This window comes from Aedes albopictus, chromosome 3, assembly GCF_035046485.1.
Source record: "Aedes albopictus strain Foshan chromosome 3, AalbF5, whole genome shotgun sequence".
NCBI lineage: Eukaryota > Metazoa > Arthropoda > Insecta > Diptera > Culicidae > Aedes > Aedes albopictus.
The window spans coordinates 147,615,876-147,643,037 of record NC_085138.1 but is presented as its reverse complement, the minus strand read 5'-3'; the positions used below and the strand labels follow the sequence as shown (position 1 = coordinate 147,643,037).

At 40.7% G+C, this 27,162-nt stretch overlaps 1 protein-coding gene across 7 annotated transcripts in view; it reads right to left on the bottom strand.

Moving 5' to 3' along the window:
* Window positions 1-27,162, bottom strand: part of LOC115266033 (uncharacterized) — a 521,849-nt gene that overhangs the window by 476,375 nt on the left and 18,312 nt on the right. For 6 of the 7 annotated variants that reach the window (XM_029871835.2, XM_062843075.1, XM_062843073.1 and 3 more), the window contains exon 3: window positions 14,261-15,905. In XM_029871835.2, the coding sequence (XP_029727695.1) occupies window positions 14,622-15,803 (1,182 nt within the window). In that variant the 5' untranslated portion in view covers window positions 15,804-15,905 and the 3' untranslated portion in view covers window positions 14,261-14,621. Of the gene's footprint in view, window positions 1-14,260; window positions 15,906-27,162 lie in introns of those variants that run through there. The other variant, XR_009995734.1, reaches the window with a different exon arrangement.

Here is a 27,162-nt window from a genome sequence, read left to right as displayed (position 1 = left end):
TATTTCTTCAATGATTCCTCGCAAAACTCTCACCAACATTCCGAAGATTTGTCTGAAAATGTTGATGAATCATCAAAAAAACTTGTTCAGAAACTTTGATGAAGATTTTTTCAGAAATTTATCCAAAGATATTCCTAAGATTTTAAAAGGACTTCTCTAGGAATTTTAGTAATATTTTACTAAATTTACTGAGTTGTTGACTGGCATGCCCACACCATGCCTTGCGTACGCCGCCGGTTTCTTTTTTCTGGATACACCGCATCGGATGTTTTTTTTTTGTATGTACACATGAATAATTCTACAATTAGGATACTTACTTTGACAAAGATCGAACTCTGTCGATGTTGAGCAGTCGTTTCTCTTCTCACTTAAGAAAATAGTATTGTCTCAATGCATTACCAAGCACAGGACAAAACTACTCCACTCTCGATTCTGAAAGTAAAATTGCAAAAATGGCAATCCAATCTGATGAGCTATACACATAACGAGCATTGAACAAAATGCTGCGAGAACGATTCCTTAAATTCCACCAAGTAGGAGATGTCATCATTAAGAAAAAACAAGAAACTACCCCACGTTTTATCATAATCACTTATGTATTTAGTTTCACTATCTGTAAAGTTGTATCTTCTTTCAGTTGTTTTTCATATTTTGATGCCTTATGCAGCCGGATTTTGGGGTGTATCCCTAATGGTAATGGATAGGAGTGTTTTTTTATTTCGCTTTGTGAGAATGTTTGTGTGCTATGCATGTGTTACGGGAGTTGTGGGGGTGAATTTGTCCCTTTTGCTTCAGTTTCTATTGTGTTGCTACTTATTCTTTACATTCATCAAAGTGTTATTCTTTTATTCATATTCTCATGTTAAAGGCTATTAGTGGTTTCTGCTCTGTTTGTTGCTTGCTCTCAGTGTTTTTGAGTGTAGTTTTCCGATTATTATTGATTTGATCGCTATAGTTGTTTGTTTTCCAATCGTTCATTAGCTGTGCTTGTATAGGTTTGTATCTGCTGCTGTCCGGCATCTGACAGCCCAGTCAGGTTCACTACTTAGCTAGGATTTTCAATCTCTGCCTGTGTAAATGTTTGTTTCTCATTTTTGGGATGGTGTTTGTCAGTAACTGTCATTTTTATGTTTCTCCTGTTTTGTAACATGTATTTCGTATAGTGTTGTTTAAGATTTATTTTTCTTTTTTTCTTTATAAATATGTACGGGAGAACTAAAACGGCAACTAATACTAGATCTAATTTTTTCTGCTTCTGCCTTTCGCTTTTCTAAATTCATCCTCACCAAAAATTGGCTGTTGTGATAATAGATAAATGTTGATGAATTTCTTCTCGCCGCTTCTTTGATTAGACTGTGTGAGTGATAATTAAGAACTTTTGCTTCGATTACGAGTACAGTAGTGATAGTAATGACCACAATATAATTACACAATAAATAATAACATTCTATTACGAGAATTTCCCGAGGTGGCGGATTAGCCATTAACGAAACAAAAAAAAAAGATTGAAATTTATTCCTTCCTACGGTCGAAAAACTTTCATGAAACTGAAATATTTGGAAATTTACTGCTGCTCTGACAATTTTGAATTTGATCCAAAACATTTATGTTATGTTATTTTGTTTTTGTTCCTTCTGTTTGCTTTTGCCTACATTTAGTATGCTGAAGTGTACGGTTGGTTTTCTACAGTAGTATGTGTGTGTGAGGTTCTCTTTCGCGTACATTACCTACTGTATTTGCACGGAGAACGAAGTTCAGTGCAGTCAAGAGTTGGAATGTGCCCTCACAAGCGCGCGGTACGCTGAAGTGGTTTGCTGAGAATCTTGGTGGGATGCAGTGGTCGTTTTTACTCAAGGCAGTTTTGAGGAGGCTGCTGTATAGTAGGCCGTCCCTTATTTTGCAAAATTTAGAAATGTTATAAGTTCGTTAGTAGAAAATGATCGTTTTAGCTAAAAAATGATCGTGTCAAAATTTGAAGTCCGTATCTCAAGGCTAAGTGGTCCCTCAAGGGGCCTAAAGTTGCCAAAAATTGTATGGGACCAAAAAAACATGAAATTTTTTTCGACAAAACAAATACGCTATTCCACTAAAACCGGTGATTTAGATTTGCGATATCTCTACTCGTTTCCAAGATATTGACAAAAAACAACCGAAAAATCAGCATTTTTGATATTTTTTTTAGATTCCGAAGGAAACTTACCCTATTTTGCTCTATTTTGTTCAATAACTCAAAAACGAGTAGAGATATTGCAAATCTAAGCACATTTTTGGCCCTTTTGGGTCCTACAATCACCGGTTTTAGTAGAATAGCGTATTTTCTTTTCGAAAAAAAATTCATGTTTTTTTGGTCCCATACAATTTTTGACAACTTTAGGCCCTTTGAGGGACCACTTAGCCTTGACATACGGACTTGAAATTTTGACACGATCATTTCTTAGCTAAAACGATCATTTTCCACTAACGAACTTATAACATTTCCAATTTTTGCAAAATAAGGGACATGCCTACTAGCGTGGTTCAGAAAATCGTTTTTGCTCCACACCGCTTATTTGATTCGTAACCAGATTCTATGCCTTCTCCCAAAATTTGAGCTGAATTGGTTGAAAATTGAGAGTGCACAAGCCCTTCGAAGTTTGTATGGGAATTAGTATGGGAAAAGGACGTTTTTCATTCAGTTGACCGTAGTATTTCCCCAAGTGCCCTATAGTGTTAGTTGACCCTTGGTTCTCCTAGGCTACTCTATCAGCTACAAATTTTCCTAAGACCACATTCAAATCGGACGCCTCATTAATTAGTTATTGATTTTTATCCAGAAGAAAAATCTTTGATCATGATGATTACACTATTCGATGGGCATCACTGCAATTTGCCTTGAAACATAGTAGCCATGATTTATGTGTGCTATCTTTGGCGCCATGTGCAGCAATGTTGCCTGCTGGGAAGCTGAACGATCACTGTTAAAGTTTCTGCTGCTGGACAAAAATCGATAACTAATTAATGAGGCATCCGATTTGAATGTGGTCTTCGGCAAAGTTGTAGCTGATAGAGTAGCCTAGGAGTACCAAGGGTCAACTAACATTATAGGGCCCTTGGGGAAATACTACGGTCAACTGAATGAAAAACGTCCTTTTCCCATACGAATTCCCATACAAACTTCGAAGGGCTTGTGCACTCTCAATTTTCAACCAATTCAGCTCAAATTTTGGGAGAAGGCATAGAATCTGGTTATAAATCGAATAAGCGGTGTGGAGCAAAATCGATTTTTTGAACCACGCTAATGCCTACTGTATAGGGTTTGAAATAATTGATAATGCGCATTTTGTTGTATGAATGCCCAATTTTGTATACTCCACTCATAAGAATCCGGGATTTCACACTCCCCTTCGCTCTTCTCTGAAAATCGCGTGATAATCTGTTCGGTAAACTTCAAAAGGACAATGAAATTCATCCAGTGTATTCAGATTCAGCTTCAGATGCATTATTATTTGTATGGCAATACCACAGACAAACAGACGTAACTCTTAGAGAAAATTCATCAAAAAGTTATGCCCGGTGTCTTTTTCATGAGCACACTGCCACCTGTTGGTAGAACCACGCGCGACACTGTCGGCCATGATGTATTTCGATTTGACGTTTGCTAACACGAACACTACTACACAAATCGCCTGTAATTTTCGTTTGTATCATTCAGCAACGTGTACACTGGCAGACGTCAAAGCGATCGAACACTAACGCCACTGGTGGAAGGATCGCGTACATCAAATTAAATTTGAATTGATCGTTAAATGCGTGTGCCAAGCCGTTTTGATAAGACTTGAATGTCTAGATGCCTATTTTATGTTAAATATAATAAATTGTTTTTCCCCAACGCTGACAACACTGATCCACTAAAATAGTGTTCAGTTCATTTTGTTGGTCACTTGGTCATTATAGATTGAGTGAGTTTCAGTATGATACATTATCAGCAAGCTGTCCACAGAGAACAATGAACACCAGTCTTTGTGAAACATATCAACTTGTTCAAATCATTTCTGCAACTGGCAACTCTTTCGAATAGTTTTGGCGTTTCAGTCTTTTCGGGGCCAAAAACAACTAAATGTTTTTTTCTTCCAACGAAGAAGAAGAAGTAAAGAAGAAGAATTTAAACTTTAAACAGTCGTCGTCAATATACTGGCAACACTGCTAAAATTGTTTCAAATTTAACAGTAGTACGGTTTTGGACAAAATAACCAATTAGAATATTCAGCCAAGACTGTGAAGCCGTCAGGTACCATTTTTGGTACCATATTCGTCCTGCAAGAGATCCACACAGCAAAAATGACTGAAATCAGCACCCGACGTATACAAATTTAGCATACTATTTTGTGTTCCATTAAAGAATTTCTTGTATGGAATGTTGAATGCAAGCTTCATACTGAGAGCAAGCTGTAAATTTATAAACTGATGATAAATATGTGCGACATGACGGGATCCTTTTGTTACAGGTTATATGATGTAACGTTTTTTAACTGTGCGGAGAAAATGAGTCATCGTTGGTACATCAGAGCCGAACAGAACAGCTGGCCTGTGATGACCGCCACCCATTCTTTCATGGAGGTCTTGCGGACCTTCGATAGTGATTGTTTCAGGACTTGTTCCAAGAGATGCTTCAGAAATTCCCCCCGCGATTACTTTAGATTTTTTACAGAAGCTTCTGGAAGGATGATGCATCGATTAACTTTCCCATAGTGATTCCATCATGGATTCCTCCAGAGATTCCTTCCAGAATACCTCTAGGGGTTTGATTTCCAGGGACTCCCAAACAACACCTGAGATCCTGTTAAGTATTCCTTCAGCGATTTATTCATACATTCAAGAATTCCGCCAGAGCTTGCTCCAATAATTCCATATGGAATTATTGGAAATGTTTCTGCAGCAATTTCTTCAAGAAATTCTTCAGAAAATTAACTCAGGAATTCCTTAAAAATGTACAAAAAATCTTTGATAGTCCACCCAAGGATTTCTTCAATAATTCATCCACAAATTACTGCAGACATATTCTCCTTCAGATTTTTTTTATTTCCAGGGATACCTACAGAAATTCTTCTTGGAAATTGTTAAGAAAGCTCTCCTGGGATTACTAAGGAATTCCTCTTGGGATTACTTCGGCGATTCCTTATGGAATTCCATTAGGAATTCTCCCAGGCATTCCTCCAAGCATTCCTCCAGGGATTCAATCGAGGATTCCTTCTGTAATTTTTTCCGGGACAACTTCAGGGATTATTTGAAAAATTCCTCCACAAACTCTTCATGGGATTCCTTCAGGCATTCTGTTTTATCTCCTCTTGAGATACTCTCAGGAATCTTCAAGGATTCTTCAAGGAATTCCTCCAGGGATTTCTCAAGAGATTCCTCCAGGAATTCCTCTAGAGATTTCTCCAAGAATTGTTACAACCATATCTCCGGGAATTCCAATATGAATTGCGTCAGACATTCTTCCAGTGACTCCCCCACGTTTTTTTTTTTTTCAGAAATCCCTCCAGGAATTCCTACAGAAATTTCTACAATTCTTCAGGAAATCTTCCAGGAAATTCACCAGGAATTCCTCCAGAAATTTCCCCAGTAATACCTCCAGGAATTTATCCAGGAATTATCCAGGAACACTTCCAGAAATTCTTCCTAGATCTCCGCAAGAGACTCCTCTGCAAATTCTTTCAAGAATTACACTAGGAATTCCCCCAGGAATATCTACAGATTTACCTACAGGAATACCTACTGGGATTCACACAGGAATTTGTCAAGGCATTTCTCCAGGAGTTCCTCCAGGATTCCTAAAGGAATTCCTCGTGGAATTTCTCGACTAATTCCCCCTGGGATTTCTCCAGGTATTCCTTTTTTCCAGGGACTCCTCAAGGAATTCGTAAGAAATTGTTAAAGGATTTTCTCCGGGAATTCGCTCAGAAATTCGTACAACAACTCCTTCAGAAAATTCCACAGCAATTCCTCCAGGAGTTTCAGCAGGAAATCGTCCAGGGATTCCTTCAGAAGTTTTTCCAGGAATTGCTCCAGGAAACCCTCCAGGAATTCCTCCACGAATTTATCCAGGAATACCTCCAGGGATTCCACAGGGGTTTCACCTGGAATTTATCCAAGTTTCTACTAGGGATTCCTCCGGTCATTTCTTCAGGAATTCCTCCAGAGATTGTTCCAGGTGCATCAGGGATTTCTCCACAAATTTCTCCAGGAATTCCCGTGGGGGTTCCTTTGAGAATTCCTCTGAGAATATATCCAGGAATTGTTCCAGAAATTCCTCTAGGGATTCTTCCCAGAATTCCTCTATAGATTTCTACAGGAATTCTTCCAGGAGTTCCTCCTAGAATTGCTTCAGGGATTCATCCAGGAATTCCACCAGAAATATCATAAGAAATTCTTTTTGGGATTGCTTCTGGGATTCCTTCTGGGGTTTCTTCAAGAATTCCTCCAGGAAATCGTTCGAGAACTGCTACGGGAATTTCTACAGAAGTTCCTCCACGAACACCTAATAGGATTTCTTCAGGATATCTCCAAGATTGCATTTGTGATTTATTCAGTACTTCACTGGGACTTCTTCAGAAACTGCACTTGAGATATTCTCAGCAATTCGTCCTGGGATTCCTCTTGGAATTGCTCCAGTGACTCTTCAAGGAATTCCTCCAGGGATTTCTCAAGGGATTCCTCCAAGAATCCCACTAGTGATTTCTCCAGGAATTACTACAGGCATGTCTCCGGGCATTCCAATAGGAATTGCTCCAGATACTCTTCCAGTGACTCTCCCAGGATTTTTTTCAGAAATCCCTCCAGGAATTGATCAAGGAATTCTTCCAAGGATTTCCAAGAATTCCTCCAAGAATTTCTTCAGGAAATCCTCCAAGAAATTCACCAGAAATTCCTTCAAAAATTCCCCCAGGAATTCCTCCCGAAAATCATCCAGGAATTCTTCCAAGAATACTTCTAGACATTCCTCCTAAATCTTCGCAAGAGATTCCTCCAGGAATTTCTTCAGGAATTTCTCTGGGAATTCCTCCAGGATTTTTTCTGGGAATTCATCCAGGAATTTCTCTGGGAATTCCTCCAGGAATATATACAGGAATATCTACAAGAATTCGTACAGGAATTTCTCTAGGCATTCCTCCAGATATTCTTCATAGCATTCTTTCAGGAGTTCCTCCAGGGATTCCTAAAGGAATTCCTCATGGAATTTCTCTAGGGATTCCCTCTGGGATTTATCCAGGAATTCCTTTAGTCATTTGATAAGGAATTTTTGCAGGATTTCATCTTAGAATTTGTAACGGTTGTACTACCGTTTCATGAACATCCCTAAAATTTATAATTGAGTGTGCGCCTGTCGAGTAGGCAACACGATGAGAAGTGCTCGAATCAATAGGATAGTTGAATATGGGTAATATAGTGGAATGGTAATAGGGAGTAGTTGTTGATAAGAAGTAACCAGGAATCTGGACAAGAAAATTTTAACTTAGAAAATAAAATCAAGAAAGAGGAAACCGGAAATCAAAAAGAAAATCAGAAAAGTCCGGGGTCTTGAAGCGGAGAGAAAATTAACCTGATCTTTCCCGTTCAGACCACCGAGCTGAGAAGATCGTAAAAATATAAAGTGAAGTTAGTGAAAAGTGTCGTAAATCGAAGTAAGAAGTTAATTTAATCAAGTAATTCAAAGTTTTAAGGTGAAATATTTCTTAAAAGCTATTTTCAGAGTTAAGTTCAACAAAAGTCAGATTAAACCAAATCGTGAGTCGAGTTGAGGAAGAAAGTAAAAAAAGTAAGCACATGCAAATTAAAGTGTTAATGTTGTAAAGTTAATCAAAATTTATTATAGTCTGAAAAATCGTGAGTCGGTATTCGAAGCCTGTGAAGAAAAAGTAACCTGAAATTTCAAGAAAACAACGAAGAAGGTAAATTTCCGAAATCGGTATGGATGGGTATATTTGGTGCTAAATATTTCGACTTTCACAGTCATCAACAGTGACGACGACCGTTGGGCGGTTGTCCGCCGAAGTGTGGAGTGTGGAGAAGAGCTATCTCGCTCGTTCAAGGCAGGCAGATTGCAAGCCTTACAAAAATAGCACCCATCGTTAGTCTTGTGCTAGTGATCAGACGAGGGACGATCCCCTAGAGTATTTTTCGCCTCGTGGCTTCGGGTCACAAAAAATATCTCTAGAGTGCGTGGCCATCGGAATAGGAGTTCGGCCTCGCGAGCACCACCCGTCACCACGTGGTTGCCGATATTCGCGAGACGTCTCAGCGGGGAAAGTTTACCATCGCCAGAGTGAATCGTCCTGACTCACGTCCCGGGAACATACAGCAAGCAGGCCCGTCTGATCAGCTTCCACCCCACCCCACCAACGAGCGTCGCAGGGAGGCGTTGTTGACATCGTTTACCTACAGCACGCTATTCCGAGCACAACCAGACTTCCAAAGTTGGGTTCGTTAACGACGACCGCCAACCGTCTCAACAACCTCGGTACGGCGACGTCGAGCGGCACGAAGCCGAGCAAGAACGCGGGTAGCTACCGTGTCGACCCTTCCGAAGAGAGACGTCCGAGAGCCGAAGGTCGGCGCCGGGAGTCGTTCTCTACACCGCGAACGCGGGCCAGCAAGGTAAACTACCTGTCCACGAAGTGCTGTAAGTACCGAAACCCTATACCTATACCACCACTGATACCGATTTACCATCACGATTAACCGTATCGCCCAATAACAGTAGTAGTAGTAGGGAAGAGGGCAAGAGAGAATTTTATAACAGATCACAAACACTAGAAGTGCGCAAGTGACGTCACGGATAGGGCTTTTTTCTATAATGTTGTTTCAAGCGCAAAATACAAAACTCACAAAGAGAAGATGTTGCATGCAACCAAATACAAAACTGAATCTGTAAAATAGTTTTTGGAAGTTAATTTAGATTAAAAGTTTTTTATATAAACATTTTTCCTGCGCGATTCTTTTGACCAGCTTCAAGTATACAATCTCAGCAAATAAATAAACTCTTTCCTTTTTAACAGAAATTTTAAGTGAATTTTACATTGGGATGAAAACCGAATTTTGGGGAGAAATTTTTGGGAATTGTTGGGAAACGAAGGAGGTGGATTCTACAAAGGACAGGATCTTAAGTTAGCTGGGCAAACGTGAATTCTAGCAGACGGCATAGGACGTCTGGCGCATTAAGCTAGAATTTCGGAGGTCCTTGCAGGATCCTCCTTGCAAATTTTTCCAGGGACTCCTCCAGGAATTCACTTAGAAACTTGTACAACAACTCCTTCAGAAATTCTTACAGCAGGAATTCATTCAGGGATTCCTTCAGAAACTTTTCTGAATTCCCTTAAGGATTCCTTTGGAAATTCCTCCGAGAATTTCTCCAGGAATTTCTTCAGAAATCCCTTCAGAAATTTCTTCAGAAATTCCTTCAGAAATTTCTTCAGAAATTCCTTCAGAAATTTCTCTAGGGAAATTCCTTCAGAAATCCCTCCAGGAATTGATCAAGAAATTCTTCCAAGAATTCCTCCAGAAATTCCTACAGAAATTTTTACGAGAATTTCTTCAGAATATCTTCCAAGAAATTCAACAGTTATTCCTTCAAAAATTCCTCAAGGAATTCCTCTTGAATCTTATCCAGAAATTCTTCCAGGATTACTTCCTGACATTCCTTCTAGATCTCCGCAAGAGATTCCTCCACGAATTCCTGCAGGAATTTCTCTGGAAATATGTACTGGAATTTGTACAGGAACTTCTTCAGGTAGTCTTCCAGATATGCCTCATGGCATTCCTTCAGGAGTTCCTCCAAGGATTCCTAAAGGAATCCCTCATGGGATTCCACTAGGGATTCCCCCTGGAATATCTCCAGGAATTCCTTTAGGCATTTCTCCAGGCATTCATTCAGGATTTCATCCGAAAATTTTTCCAGGGATTCCTCCAAGAATTCGCTCAGAAACTTTTACAGCAATTCCTTCAGAAATTCCCACTGCAATTCCTCTAAAGAATCATTCGAAATTCTTCTAGGAATTTCTCCAGCATATACTCCAGGAATACCTTCCGGGATTCCCGAAGGGGTTTCACCTGGAATGCATCTAAGATTCCACTAGGGATTCCTCATGTCATTTCTTCAGAAACTCCTCCAGAGAATCGTTACAGGGATTCCACCAGGAATTTTTCTAGGGATTTCTTCACGAATTTCTCCAGAAATTCCCGTAGAAATTCCTCCAATTATTTATCCAGGAATTGCTCCAGAAATTCTTCTAGGGACTCCTCCAAGATTTTTTTTCCATTGATTCCTCCCAAAATTCCTCTATAGATTTCTCCAGAGATTCCTTCAAGAATTGCTTCAGGAATTTCATCCAGGAACTTTACCAAAAATTTCCTAAGAAATTTATCCGGGAATTTTCATAAGGAGTTTCTAAAGGAATCTTCCAAGGATTCTTCCAGAGATTCCTCCAAGAATTGCTTAAGGGATTCTTCCAGAGATTTCTCCACGAACTTCCTCCACGGATTCCTTTAAGGATTATATCAGGGATTTCTCCAATAATTGCTTCAGAAATTCTTCCAGAAATTTCTTGTGAGATTCTTTCAAGATCTCCGCCGGAGATTCCTCCGGGAATTCTTCCAGGGGTTGCTCCAGGAAGTCATCCAGGAATTTCTGCAAGAGATCCCGCAGGAAAGTATCCAGGTAAACCTTCAAAATATCCTTCAGGGATTCCTCCACGGTTTCCTCCTCAAACTCCTCTAGGAATTCCGTCAGGCAGGAATTTGTGCAGAACCTCATTTTCATTTATTTAGTATAACATCAAGTTCAAGATAAAACTGAATCAACAATATTTCTCCATAATACACGGTTCGTGGCTGCCGCTCTCCATCCTCGGTCGCGCCCGATGCTCGCCAAGTCACGCTCCACCTGGTCCGCCCATCGTGCTCTCTGCGCTCCACGCCTTCTTGTGCCAACCGGATCAGTTGCAAACACCAGCTTTGCAGGGTTGTTGTCCGGCATTCTTGCAACATGCCCTGCCCACCGTATCCTTCCGGCTTTGGCCACCTTCTGGATGCTGGGTTCGCCGTAAAGTGCAGCGAGCTCGTGGTTCATCCTTCTCCGCCACACGCCGTTCTCCTGCACACCGCCGAAGATCGTTCTTAGCACGCGTCGCTCGAAAACTCCGAGTGCTTGTAGGTCCTCCTCGAGCATAGTCCATGTCTCGTGCCCGTAGAGGATCACCGGTCTTATTAGCGTTTTGTACATGGTGCATTTGGTGCGTGGGTGAATCTTTTTCGACCGCAGTTTCTTCTGGAGCCCGTAGTAGGCCCGACTTCCGCTGATGATGCGCCTCCGAATTTCACGGCTCACGTTGTTGTCAGCCGTCAGTAAGGATCCGAGGTAGACGAATTCCTCCACCACCTCGAAAGTATCCCCGTCTATCGTAACATTACTACCCAGACGGATCCGGTCGTGTTCGGTTCCGCCTACCAGCATGTACTTTGTTTTTGAAGCATTCACCACCAGTCCGACCTTTGCTGCTTCGCGTTTCAGGCGGGTGTACAGTTCTGCCACCGTTCCAAATGTTCTAGCGATAATGTCCATGTCGTCCGCAAAGCACACAAATTGACCGGATTTTGTGAAAATCGTTCCCCGGCTGTTGAGCCCGGCTCGTCGCATCACACCTTCCAGAGCAATGTTGAAGAGTAGACATGAGAGTCCGTCACCTTGTCGCAGTCCCCGGCGAGATACGAATGAACTGGATAGTTCACCCGAAACCCTTACGCAGTTTTGCACACCGTCCATCGTTGCTTTAATCAGTCTAGTCAGCTTCCCAGGAAAGCCGTTTTCGTCCATGATTCTTCATAGCTCTGCGCGGTCGATACTGTCGTATGCCGCTTTGAAGTCGATGAACAGGTGATGCGTTGGGACCTGGTATTCACGGCATTTCTGGAGGATTTGCCGTACGGTAAAGATCTGGTCCATTGTCGACCGGCCGTCGATGAAGCCGGCTTGATAACTTCCCACGAACTCATTTGTTTTAGGTGCCAGACGACGGAAGATGATCTGGGATAGCACTTTGTAGGCAGCATTCAAAATAGTGATCGCCCTGAAGTTCTCACATTCCAATTCGTCGCCTTTCTTGTGAATGGGGCAGATTACCCCTTCCTTCCACTCCTCCGGTAGCTGTTCGGTTTCCCAGATCCTGACTATGAGCCGATGCAGACAGGTGGCCAACTTTTCTGGGCCCATCTTGATGAGTTCAGCTGTGATACCATCCTCTTCCAGGCATTTCTGCAGAGATTCCTCCAGTGATTTTTTCAAGAATTCCTCCATGGATTCTCCAAGTCCCAAGGTTTCCTCCTGATTTTTTTCAAGAAATTCTTCCAGTAACCATTCAAGAGATTTCTTCTGAAAGGACTCCAAGGGTTCCTTACAGAACTCCTCTAGGGATTATTCCAGGAATTTCTGCAGGAATGCCTGGAGGATGCTTTGGTAGAATTCTTGAAGGAATTCCTGGAGGCATCTCTGGAATCCATCTTTTCCATGGATGCGCCCAAAAAAATTTGTTCAGGATTACTTGAAGATTTCTAGAAATTGCTCCAGCGATTTGTATTGGAATTTTCTTAGATAATTCAAGAGGGAAGCATACAGGAGCCAGAAAGTTTTCCAAGAAGTCAACACGAAAGTCTTTCAGAATTATCTTTAATCTTCCTTTTGCATCACGTTGGGAGTAGCTCACTGACGTAGTGTACGGTTTGGGTGAAAATGACCCTAATTCCAAAGGAGGGTTAAGCAATCTTTCAAGAATGCTCCCTGCAAAGAAATTCCTTCAGAAATCCGTCCTGCGATTCTTTCAGGTATGTATCCTGGTATTTTTTTTCTCCAAGAAATCCTTCATGAAGTTATCCATTGTTTTTTCTTTCAAACACTCCACCAGACATTGTTCTAAGAGTTTTTCCAGGAATGTTTTAAGGGTGTTCCTTTAGAAAGCCTTTCAGGAATTATTCCAAAAATTTTTCAAGAGACTCCTTTAGAAATTCCAGCGGGGATCCTTCAAGGGTTTCCCTCAACGATTGTTTTAGGAATTATTCTTGGGCTTTCTTCAGGAAATTCATCAGGGATCTCCCTCTAATTTTTTGTAGAAATTTCTATAGAAATTTCTCAAAGAACTTGTCTAAAATTTTTGGTAAGGTCATGCACGGGGATTCAGCACTTAACCGCAACGGCTATATGGGGCCTTAAAAGGATGATATATGGAGTATATTTTACATTTTATTTAGCTCTCGTGAATTTGAGAACCTCTTCGAGTTCCAATTAAACCGAATGATAGCCGAATGAGTTTGTGAAATAGGAGTGTTCACGGTGCGGCTTCGGAGTCAGTTTGGCTTTCTATTCGGCAGAATCACTACTTGTTCTGTGGCTTAGTTGGATAACGCGTCGGTCTAGCGAATACGGAGTCGTGGGTTCAAATCTCACCAGAACGCGATTTTTTTTTTACAACTTTCATCTCTCAATTTGTCAATTAGCAACATTTCGTTCCTTCTAATTACAAGTTTTTCCAGTAGTCTTCGAGTTCATTAATCTTAAAAATGTTACTTGGAAGGACTATTTGAATCTTTCAACAAATTTGTCGCAGAATCAGTGGTCCACCAAGTGCCTATCAAGCCGTATGCAAAGAACCTATGCTATACCCAATTATTCCAATTCTTCATATAGGTGATACAGATCCGAATCTAAAAAAACGTAGAGAAGTGTTATAAAAGTCAATCCGATTCAAGTTTTTTTTTCTTTTTATTGGATACTCCATTCCAGCATTGTGGAACGAATCCAGTCTTGATTTATCAAAGCCTCTTTTCTCCTTCTATCACTAATGAAGCAAGCCTCATTTTCTCTTCTTCTACGTACCTGGTCACTCATCCTTCGCATCTATAGCAATTCATCTCAATGAAACTTTTTGTCCCACCCACGTCTTTCTCCCTTTCAATCAGCCAGCCTCTGCTCTCCTGCCAATTAGCCACAACTTCTGCCTGTCTCACCAGCATCGCATCCCACCATCTTCCTCATCCTCCTCCCAAGAATAATACGTGATTTTCCACTTAGGCAGCGTCCATTTATTACGTAACGCTAAAATCGACATTTTTCAACCCCCCCTCCCCCCTCCGTAACGCTTTTTTGTATGAAAACCCGAAAATTTTTGTATGGGCCGTAACGCTGGACTATACTCCCCCCCTCCCCCTAGAGCGTTACGTAATTTGTGGATGGCGCCTTACAATCAGTTAAACATAATTTGTACATAGTTTTTTTTCCCTCCGGTAGCAACGCCCCACCTTCTGTCGGAATTTCCGGCATCTCAGATCCCACAAACTTCCGCAGACTTACCTGTGCGGTGTGCGATTGTGCGAGTGTGTTCAGACCGCGGCACCGCCAACCGGAAGGAGCACACTGACCGCGACGACGCTAATTATGTTAACTGATTTTGATTTGTGATTCTGCTTTCTCTAGGCATGCTCTCTCGACTTCTTCGTCGGCGTCCCCGTGTCCCCATCCCCGTCATAGACTCATCGTCATCTTCCCCATTCGTCTGCCCCACCTCTAATTGTAATTAGAAAAGTTTTCCTCTCGGTTCCTACTCGAGCTTCGGCTTCTTCGCGTTGGACGCTCCATCGCCGCCCGAACTTTCCCCATCTTCGTCCTCGTCCTCCTCGTCGTCTTCCTCGTCCTCCTCCTCGTCGTCCCCTGTCGATGACCGCTTGGCACTGCTCTGCGAGTCGCTGTCGTTCACCTCGTCGCTGTTGTTGTTCCGAATGCTGGTCGTCGTGGTGCTGGGCTTTTCCAGACTGTCCTCGGACTTGGTACACTCGTCCAAACTGTCCGTGAATTTGTTGTTGTCTTTGGAGGATTCGTCCGAGGTGGCTTTGCCGAGTTCGGTGTCCAGGTTACTCTCGTCGGACGGTTCCTCTATGGTAGTGTTGTTGTCGGACGCCGGTAAGGAGGCTCCGTTCGTGGGGGTTGCGGTCTTCGGAGCGGTGGCAGTCGAGGGACTCCGGGAGTAACTGTTTTTACTTCCCTCCGTAGCGGCAGGCATGTCGTCTAGAAGCTCCGGTTGCAGTTCCCGTGCGACGTAGTGTGTCCAGAGGGCGAGCTCGACGTTGTGCGGGGACCACTTCTTCTGGACTTTGGGCGCGTCGCCACTGTCCTCGTCGTTGCTGCCTTCAGCGTCCTTGGAACTACTGACCGGGCCGTGCACTTCCTCGTTCAGTCGATCCGTCGTGGCCTGGATGTGCTGTACGAAGTTCATGTACTCGCGGGTGGTGTAGTCAATGCCTTCGATTTCCGGAATGGCCATTAGGCACTCGTCGGCCATGAACGGGGCTGTTTCGGGGGCGGCCGCTGCCAGCAGGGCCGACGCCATTGTGGTCCCGACGCCTTTTAGGTTTGAGAGAGCCGTGATGGCTTGCTCTAGGTTGGGCAGTTTTCTGAACGCTTTCTTGGTTTCGTTCTGCACTGCCCGAGGAGTGTTGACTTTGATCAGGTAGGATAGCTGTGGGAAGAATTTCCCACGGGTTTGTTTCCACTTCATCGTCTGGACTAGCTCCTCGTGCACTATGAAGCGCTCTTTGCCACGTTTTTTGATCAACTGTGGCAGTTTGTTCTGGTACCAGTCGTCTAACCGGATGAGTTCGTCCGGCTTTTTGCATTTGTTTTGTGCTTTCAGTTTGAGGACCTGCGGGTACATAGCGAGGACGAAGTCGAACTGGTTCGAGCTGCCGTTCGCGAAGAACGATGCCGTATCTTTAACGGAGGTCATTGTGAAAGATGGGGGGGTTGAAGACTTGTCTTCGAGTTGATTTTCAGAATACGATTTATGCGTATTCTTTGGAGATCATTCGATGCTCGTATCTGTTAATTGCTGGAAGAGAAAGTTTTGTTGTTAGTTTTAAGGGGGTTTGTACAATTTTATATTTGTTACCATTCGAAACGAAACGTAGATTGTTATGTGTGCTTTGGTTAAATGTCCGCTTCTATGATGTTCGTTCAATGACGCAATTAGTCATCTAGGTTCGGTTCGCGACTGATTGACCTCCTGTAGTTTCTTATCCAACATCATCTGATAAACCCGTAAACACCTGGGACGATTTTGGTAGAAATGCAATATCTTCTATGTTTTAAAATATTTTACTCTGGAGTCTTTTTTATAGTTGTGCTAAGAAATCCAGGGTACCATCCTCCTTATCACCCTCCCCCTCTTGCTGCTAGACCACGGGTTCCCAACCGGTGGTACGCGGCCCCCTGGGGGCCGTGAAGCCAGTCCAGGGGGGCCGCGATGTAACTAAAAAAATTGTTGAATTTTTATTCTATTATGTGCAAATTATACCAATTTTTAATTTTGTATATCGCCACCCCCAAAAACCACACTTTGAGGAAGAAATTTTCAGTATAAAACGCCTTCAGAAGAAAAAAAAATTTCGGCTGCGCCGCTATTTTTCAGCTACGACTCAAATTAAATGTACATGACATCATTGTTCACGAAATGTGAGTGTCGAATAAAAAAAACGTATCATTGATCGTCGAAAATCCCTCCCACAGTATCCAAAAAACTCGGTTTCGTTAATTTAATTCACATTTTTTTTCTAAAAATTTTCATTGGGCCGCAGATGTTTTGATAATTCTTAAAGGGGGTCGCCACCTCAAAAAGGTTGGGAACCCCTGTGCTAGACAAAAGTACGTGGCTTTTTTTTTTGTTGTATATTTTACAAATTCTACATGTTTTTGCTCAAATTGCATCGTTTTGCTAATCATCAATAGTTTTTACTGATCCTTGACATGCAACGTATTACTACCCATCATATTCTGTTGAACTTTTGATCCCAGAGCTATTCTAAGGCCTCCAAAGTATTCCTATGTTTGTGTCGCAAATTCAACATTCTAAACCAAATTTTATACACGATAAATGATCACAGAACAAAGTCTACGAAACTCAAACAGTCTCAAAGCACCCCCAGAAGATTCATGGTACATGAATTGGATGATCTAGGTCATCCAAACTACTCTGATGTTCATTTTCTTAAGATCTACATCATCTACCATCATTTGGGATCACTCTGTTCAAGAAATTTAGTCACGTTGATGTCCATTGGACCTCGCAATGAGCAACTTGATATTGTGGTAGTTGGACATTCCGTGAAATACAAATGGCCTCCAATACCCTTTGAAGTTTGGGTTACAATATCTACGTACGGTATCATGCTACAATTGTAAAAAAAAAAGTGGAATGCAGTCTATACTGTTGATGAAGCCTCAGTGCACAACTTACTGCTTTTGGTACATTTATGGGATATTCCAGGCTTTCCAAACTATTCTGGTATTGGGACCTTCAATGACTACAGGTTCTACTCTTGTTTCTTTTCACTCTTTCGGCTTAATCCTTTACGATTGTTTCTGTTGCACCTCATAATATTACAAGTATCTCTATGTGTTGCTATTTGGAAGTCCACTAGAATACAAATGGACCCAATGTATTTTGAAGAATGGGTGTCAATATCTGCAAATCTTAGGATATTTTTATTATAGCGAATGATTGCGAAATATAACCTAGGCTGTTCATAAAGCCTCAGAGTGCAATTTTGATAACGCAGATACATTCACTTGGTGATCTAGGTCATCCAATCTATTCTGGGATTGGGACCTCCAAGCTCTACACCACAATTCTTTTCTCTACTAAAACCACCTTTCTCAAACCATGGGTCGCGCTCCATAAGAAATACATGCGTCGGTAAAGAAATTTGAAAAAGGCTGCTCCAAAAAATCCTTCAGGAGTTCCTCTAAGACTTTCGCCAAGTATTCCTCAAAGTATCCTTCCAGGTATTCCTCCAAGAATGTCTGCCAATAATTCCTCCAGGAATTTTTCAAGAAATTCCTCGAATATTCATCCAGTAGTTTCTCCAAGAGTTTTTCCAGGAATTCCTACAAGAACCCCTCCAGGAATTTCTCCAGGAATTTCTCCAAGAATTTCTTCACATATTCCAATATAAACTTTGCCAAGAATTCCTCAAAGAATCTCTATATGTATTTCTCCAGGAATTCGTCCAAGAATTCCTCTAGGAATTTCTTCAAGCATTCCTCTGGAAGTTTCTCTAGAAACCGGCAAGAAATCTTCCTGAAATTCGTCCAAAAAATACTCCATGGATTCATACGAGATTACTTTCAAGCATTTCTCCAGAAATTCCTCCAGGAATTCGTTAGAATTTTATTCAATGAATTCCTACAGAAATTACTTCGGGAAATCCCCAGGGATTTTTTAGGATTTTTTTCCAAGAATTCCTCCAGAAATTTCTTCATGATAACCTCCAGGTTCCTTCAGGAAACCTTTAGAAATACGTCAAGAGAATCAAGAACTTCTTCTGAAATTACTCCACGAAATTCTCCAGGAACTCCTTCACGAATTCTCTAACAAATTCCTCTTGGAATTCCAACTGAAAAATCTCCAGAAATTCCCACAAAAATTAATCCGGAAATGTCTTCAGGAAGTCCTCCAGGAATTCATCCAAGAATTCTTCTTATGATATGTTCAGGAATTCCCCGAGAATTCCTCAAGGAATTCTTCCAAGACATCTGCCTAAAATCCTTCAAAGAATCCCTCCAGGTATTCCCCCAAAACTCCTACAGCACCTTCACTAAGAATTTCATCAGGGTCTCTGTAAGACTTATGCCAAGTAGCCCTTCAGGAGTTTCGCCAGAAATACCTTCAGGGATTTTTCAAGAAATTCCTTAAAGAATTCATCCAAAAAATCCTCCAGAAATTCCTTCATGAATACCTCCAAGATTCCTCAGGAAATCTCCAAAAATCCCTCCATTCCAGTGATTCCTCTGAGAATTGGATGCAATCCTGGCTTCCTGGAATGATTTTTGGAGGAATTCCTGGAGCAATTCCTAGAGAAATTTCTGGAGGAATTTCTGGAGAATTTCCTGTAGTTATCCCTACAGCAATTCCTGTAGGAATTCCTGCTGTTTTTCTGGAGGAGTTCCTGAAAACATTGTTAGAGGAATTTCTTAACATTTCTTGTAGGAATTCCTGGAGTAATTGCTGGAAATTCCTGGCATTTTGGCTGGAGGAATTTCTGGAATATATTCTGGATTATATCCTTGAGGAATGACTGATGGAATTCCTGGAAGAACTCCTGTTGGAATTGATGGAGGTATTCCGGGTTGAATTTATGGAAGAATTCCTGGAGAAAGCCCTGGAAGAATTTCTGGAGGATACCTTGGAGGAATTCCTGAAGGAATCCCTTGATGTATTCCTAGATGAATTCCTAGAAATCAGTGAGATTATTTTTTGGAATTGTTTATGACAATGATGAAAATTTTTGTGTGAAATCAGTGAGATTATTTTTTAGAATTGTTTATGACAATGATGAAAATTTTTGTGTGGCAGAATCGCTGACCCCATTATGGAAGAATGAAGTTTTTCACACAGCTCTCGAATTTTCTATATTCGTAAATACCAACAACAGACCTGCGAATTTGAAGAAACTTTTGCCTATCGTTCTGTCAACCATGAAAACTTGAGGCAAAAACTTATTGATATTGATTGGCAAACGGTATGCCTCTAAAGGACCTGGATCTTCTAGCGTGCACAGCTTTTTCTTTTCTCTCACTCACTCTCGTAAACAAACACAAGAAAGAAACTAATAAAAGAGGGAAAGACTTTGCCACCTCTTTTATCTCGCTCTTTCTTGCGTTCAACAAAAAGAACAAGCGAAAAAAAGAAGCAAGTGCCTGGATCTGACGGGATCCCACCTTTATTTTTGAAATCTGTCAATTGAATTGACAGTGCCATTAATTTGGCTTTTCAACACTTCATTTAAATCAGGAAGTTTTCAATCAACCTGGAAAAATTCTTTCTTAATTGTACCCATATTCAAAAGCGGCAAGAAACCTAACGTGCGTAACTACCGAGGTATTGCTATAATTTCATGCATTCCCATGTTGATCGAAGTAATAGTTAATGGAAATTTGTTTCAGCAAATCAAATACAGGATAACTCATAAACAGCATGGCTTCTTCAAAGGGCGTTCCACCAGTACAAATCTGGTGGAATTCATCAACTACTCATTAAATGCCTTGCATAATGGCAACTACGTAGAGGCTATCTATATAGATTTCAGTAAAGCTTTTGACTGTATCGATTTACAAATTGAAAAAATAGGGTTCGAACCAGGTCTTCTCAAATGGGTTGAATCATACCTCACGAATCGGCAACAAATAGTTAAATTCAATACATGTAATACGTGTAATTTCAGGAGTTCCTGAAGGATCTAATTTAGGCCCACTTTTGTTTATCTTATATGTCAATGATGTTTCTTTTATCCTTAGTAAGACCAATATTCTCATATATGATGACGACATGAAACTGTATATCGAAATAAGAAACAATGAAGACTTGATTTTATTCCAAAATGACGTCAAAAATGGTGCCAACAAACCTATTTAAACTTAATGTAAAAGATTGTAATCATATTTTCATTAGCAGGAAGTTAAACACGCTAAACACAACATTTTTGTTGGGAGGTCAGCCTGTACAAAAATGTGAAAGAATAAGAGACCTTGGTGTAGTAGTAGGTTATAAAGTAACATTTATAGATCACTACCCGACTAGAAAATTGTAACAAAAATATAACAAAATCCTAACAAACCAAGATATTTATAACTCATTCTGATATAATTTTGTTCGACATTCTTGGTGTTGATAAAATACTATAACTGAATTATATCACATTATGTTTTAAATGTTGTTTCATAGCTCAATGTATTGTAATTTAGTTTAGAGTCTTCGACATTTGGAAAAAAAAAAGTCTCAAGAAAATTGTATCAAATTTTGATAGAAACTAGTCATCCTAAAGCTAAAATTCATATCACATTTTGTTATAATTTTGATATGATTATAACAAAATAGGTTATAATCTTGATCACACACACTTATTTCTGAATTGCCTGTTCGGTACTTTTTTGACGAGATTATAACAGCAAAATGATCTCGGTAGTTTCGATAATCGATTTTACTGAGGTTAAGTAAAACAACTGTCAAAATCGTATGGAAAAGGTAAACAATGCATTTTTGCTGAACGAGTTCGGTGCTCAGCAGTTTTAATCTCGTTAAAAAATTACCGAACTCGGTAATCAAAATTAAGTGTGCACCAGTGTACTTTTTGCTACAATTTTAATTATTTTAACATCATCCTACATCTAGTTTATATAATACTGGACTGAACACTTCGAAGGATGTTTGTTGGTAAGCTCGTTCCATTTTATCATAATAATTACTGCTAAAGGATGTATACAATTCTGCTCTGGTTTTTGTGTATTTATCTAACAAATATTGAAAAGTTCGTCACGTCATGTGTCGGCGCAAGTTTCCGATGCACATTCAGTTGATAATAAATATTTTTCTTTCATTTTTTGCATTTACACAAAAATTTGAATGGTTCGTCATCTTCGGTGTCGACATTTGTAATGTTTTAGTCAAAATGAATAAATGTTTTGACTCAAGTAAAGGTTGCATGAATCACATCACTTACCAAAGTGAATCCAAATCATGTGACTCTCCCCCTCCCCACTAACAAAAACTCCTTCCCGTGACAGTCGTGGAGAAAATGAGGTGATCTCGGTCTCTAATAGCAACGTACGTCACACTAACATTCCTTTCCTTCCTCGATGACCGTAAGGACGTGGCCGGCGCCGTTATTGACTAATAAAGTGTGGAATTCTCGAACTGTGCACATTGAGCGCGGTAGTTACCCCCAAGCTCCGTTTGTTGGTTCCTTGTGCAATTTCGATTGTTCTGGTCAATCACGGAGTAGCAACTACGAATTGTACGGTCATCTATGCTCATGCTCATGCTCATGCTCATATTATAGGAAAATATTACATCATCATAACACAATATGATATAAACTTGATATAATCTTCTGGTCAGGTAGCTGTACCGGCAAACGTTGTAGTGTCTGCCTACTTACTGTGTTTTTTGGCATACAGCTCCCTAGAGAAGTCCCCAGCAACTTCATCTGCATGGGAACCCACCTTTCCAGGGATCGGTGGAGTATCACTCTTTGCTGAGAACCTTCCCGGCCCTAAAAGTACGCACATACAAAGTTTCACGTCGATCGGTTCAGTACTTTCCGAATCCATAATGGTCATACAGACAGACAGACTACGCTTATACGAAGCAACGTATCACTGTGAAGAAGGGGAGGTAAGTGATGATAATAGCACAGGTTCACGGAAGAAAAGCTGCTTTTCAACCCATTCTTGGTTCAAGAAAAAGCTATGAACATATAAACGCGAGTTTCAAACATGAAGAATAGCAAGAAAGTATAAAGAAATATAGTAGGGAGAAAAAAACGAGCCAGAGATTAACTCCAGGACATTTTTTTTATACGAATTCAAAGTGATAGCCAGTAGACCACCAAGCAAGTCCGTCTATTTTTCAGCATCTTAGTTCAAGCTGAAAATACATGGATAAAGACAGGGACAACCTTTACTAGAACTTCGGTATCAGCTTCCAGAACTGTTCATCCTTTTTTCTAATCTTACCCCAAATACAAATATTGTTGATTTAGTATCGAGCCTTGAAAAAGATCCTATAATTGATCGAAACGTCGACGAAGATTCTATAAAAATCAACACAACTTATTGTGACTGATAGCCAGATCTCCAGAGAAATATAAAATAAAATCTGGGACAGCTCTTTATGGAAAAATGCGAAATAACCGATGTCGTCGACGGAAATCCAATTTTTGCCAAAGTACCATTTATCGGGACTCGGAGCCGACCATCAGTATTTTCCATTACCGAGTCCGATTCAATCAGCGTCAAATTGTGCATGAATGCTGTACAACCGGGGCGAGCGGATCCCTGCTGAGCTTGCGGGATGATCAACCATCGACGACGACGTCGTCCTCGTCGACGATGGCGATAACATACCGAGAATTGCTGCTGAAACCGTGGATTGGCTGAATGAGCAAGTGAGTGAGTGAGTACCTACATTCCTAGCTGATTGAACCGATGAAAAGTGCTGCTCGCTGATTGGTTTGCTTTTCGTGCTGCGATGGTTGGTACTTTGCTTGTACCAAGAGGTGTGGGTGTGATTTTCAAGTGACAGGAATCAATTGCATTGATTTGTGTCACCAGGGCTGTGATTGACGAAACGCATGATATAAATCTTGCATCGCATTCTGCTATTGATCATTAACGGATTATTTTTGGTTTCATTGACACAATCAAACACCAATAGACTCTTGTGTTCGTAAGGTTTTGAGATTTTACATGGTGAAACATTGTTACATCTGTAGTGATACTCTGTCAAAGAACCCAATTCTCTAAAGTTGCATGGATGAGATATTGAAAAAACTCTTGAGCAAGCCATTGAAAGATGTTGGTTTTCTTAATCTCTCTGAGAAATCCTTCGCATACATGCAATGCATCTCTATTCTACCTAAAAGAAACTCATAAGGAACTAATAGAAATTTATGAGTCCATCCGCGTGAGAATTTTTGGCTATACAACTTCCTGAAATTGCTGTTTTAAACATAACTTCTTCAAAAATTTTTGAGAAAAGTTAAATGGTTGAATTCTTAGAAGTATGGCTGAAAGACATTCTGGAGATTACTTTGTTTGTTCAACTACTGAGCATTGCAGCAATAAATTCAGTTATCCAATCCAGTCGAGCATATCTCTTCCTCATAGCATAGATAAAAAATAAATAAAATAAACGTTATTACATTATAGGCTTGCAATGATAAGGTTCATCGACATTCTTACTTCGATCGTAAATATTGCGTTACACATTTCCGGGCTCTTGGCTCCCCCATCAACTGGGAGCTAACTAACTCCTGCCCCCTTCAAAAAATAAAGGGAATCGCTGGCAAAGGCCACTCCAACAATTTACCCCTTTAGTCCGGGAGGGCTGTCGACCCCACATCGGCATCTTTGCCCGCATCGGATCGCACCGTCTGTGTCGGTTCAAAGTGTCCGCCTGCCTGCAGAGTAAAATGGCTCCATAAATCACCCCCGCACGTTTCGTGACAAAATGTTGTTTTTATTTTCTTGACTCCGGTATCCCTCCAATCCGGTGACGATGGGGAATGGCTATCTGGGCACCACCGCTGGTTCTATAGTTTCCAACGGTTCTGTTAGGATAGGGACAATGTTTGCAAAAGTTTCTGCTGGACGCCACCACGGTGTACCTAAGCCTTGCATTGTATTGTACGCACTGGCGGAGCCAGCATTTTCTTTTTTCTTCCTCACTCTCCTAAACATGCACGAAAAAGAAAGAGATAGAAGAGGGGGCAGCTTGCCTCCTCCTTCATCTCGCTCATTTTCCTGCATGTTTAGGAGAGTGAGGAAGAAAAAAGAAAAAGCTGGCTGCGCTAATGATTGTACGTGATTTTTGCCTCGATAAAACCTGTCTTTTCAGAATAATTAACTGCACCCTAATTGCGATTTGCTTCAACCTGGTGCCCATCTAATCTAGCTAATAAAACTAAATCGAGGCACCCTGGGTTTATCAAATAGCCATATCTCCCTAAACTAAATCAGCCATTACCGAACTGGATTGAGCGAAGTTACAGGAAGAACTATTAATCACTACCACCCACCACTCCCATCGTTCGACATTAGTGTTTCCTCTCATATGACTCACATCTGCAAGGGGAGGCTTCCCCCTCGAGTGGCATTTCCTACCAATATATTTTTTTTTTTGGCGTTTCCTACCAATAATCGAACAAAATCTTTCGTCAATTATAGAGGACAGCAGTCCCCTTTTTAAGCCCAAGCAGCAAGTAACCAAATAGCTTTTAATTCATATTGGGTACAGATATAGTGCTATTAACAAACTGACATGTCCCATACAATGTCCGTTCGCTCGTTGCAACATGTTCACATTGCACAGTGGCCCACAAACCAGATTTACGAGGAAAGATGCATTCAACGCCTTCAAATGAGTTTTTAGGCAAATATGGTCTTCTACAAAGTTGTTCGTAATAATAAGGCCCTCTTTCCAATGTGCATGAAAATGTGCGTTTTTTAAAGCTCTAAAAATGATTCTGAGACAACTTTGATGAGAATTTTGAAACAAAACAGATAAAGCGTTTAAACTGTTTTGACCAAATTTGTAGCATTTTCCCATAGTTTTCATAGGGTGACGCTAGAACAAATCGTTTTTTGTTTCATATTTCTCGTCAAAGTCACCTAAGAAACCATTTTTAGAGCTTTCAAAAACGCGCATTTTCGTGCGCTGAGAATGTTTCTACGTGATTCCGTTCAAAAGATATTGATGATCTTCTAGAAAAAATAGGCACTTTTCAAGTATTTTTCACTTGAGTTACAAAAATAACACCCCTCTAATTTTTTGATCTGTTTTATAACAACATTTCTTCTTTTGAAGATTATATTTATGTTTGCCCCAGCCCGTCATAACACCTTTTTAAAAAAAATATGATTTTTTGAGAAAAACGCCTGTAACTATTGAACCAAAAGAGATAACGACCATCTCAGCGCACGAAACGACGCGTCTTCAAATGCTCTACAAGTGTTTCTTGGGCGACTTTGATGAAAAATCGAAACTGAAAAAGTTAACACCAGAAAACCGGTTTTTCTTGAACCACCCTAAGCTTATTCAGAAAATACCTCTAGACCGGTCAATTTTAAAGCAACATAAAAAGTGTCTTCAGCAATAAGCTGTAGCTTTTCATAGTGTGCATCAAAAATTCTCAAATTTTGACTGTTTGTCAAACTATTATATGTGCATCATTGTAACAAATTTGAGCTCGATTCATTAATCTGTCGCAAAGCTAGAACCGTTCTTGTATTTGTTTTTAACTGTCATATCTTGGAAACCAGTGAACCGAATTGAATGAAACTTTTAACGTTTATCAACTATATATAAAGGGCGTTTCAGGGATTCCTGTGGGGCTTCCAAGTAGAGGTCTCTGGTCCATTACAGGAGGTCTCAGGGGATTATCAGAGACTTCTCAGGAGGCCCTAGCGGGTTCCAGGGGGTTTTCAGAGGTGTTTCACACACTTAATTTTTTTTTCACCGAGTCTCGGCAATTTTTCTTGCTTTTTACCGAGAATGGTACCGCCGAGCGCTCAGCAAACTTGTTTGTCAGCGATATCTCAGCAATCGTGTTGTGTGGTTGCTGAAGTTCAGGAAATGTTTTGCCGAGATTCAGTTAACAAACGTGCCGGCGGTTTCTGAGCTCACATTAGTGAGCAGGGGATTTTCCGGGGTTTCAGGTGCTCACAAGGGTGTCAGAGGCATTTTATGTGGTACTAGGTGGTTTTCATTTCAAGGGGGTCTTAGGGAGGAACCAAAGTTAGCCATTTGAAATGTCCCTGAAACCCCTAGGAACACGCTTAAAAGGTTCCTGAAACCCTCCTGAAACAAGCCTGCAACCCCCTCGAAGCGCCCTTGAAATGCCACGAAACGCCCCTTAAACCTCCTCTTGTTTAAACGCCTATGAAATCCCCGTAATTTGAAATGCCCCTGAAACCCCTTGGAACGCCCTTAAAATGTTCCTGATACCCCCTGAAACTCTTTGAATTGCCTGAAATGCTCCTGATACCTTTTGTAACACATTTTAAAGGAAGTGTAGAATCAGCATAAGTTAAAATACACAGAAATAAATATTTAAAAAAAAACTTTTTAAGGGCTACTGAGACCTTCTTTAAAACCTTTTCAAACGTCTTTGAAGCCCCCTTAATGCTACTAAAACTCCCATGAAATCCCTGTAACGCCATTGCACACTGGGCCACGAGATAGATCTAGCAATAAAAAAAAACCTGTAGCGTTCTAGGAGTGCATTTTTTTGTGTTAGTGTCTTCGGAGACTTGTATTTATTTTACCGGTACTTTTGTGTGGTGATGAAAGTTAGTTGGTAATTTTGCCGCATAGGTGGCGCTGCGATGCTTGTTGCGGGGTGAACTTTCTTTGGCACGAATAGAAAGAAATTGAAAACAACTTTGGTTGGAGCAGCTTCAATGCTGAAAATACATTATTAATTGTATTATAACCTATTAAATTAATACTAAAAATTCTCGTACAATTTGCGATCTTTACTAGCACTACTTCCACCTCTTATCACCACAATTTACTTTTTTCAACTCAACAC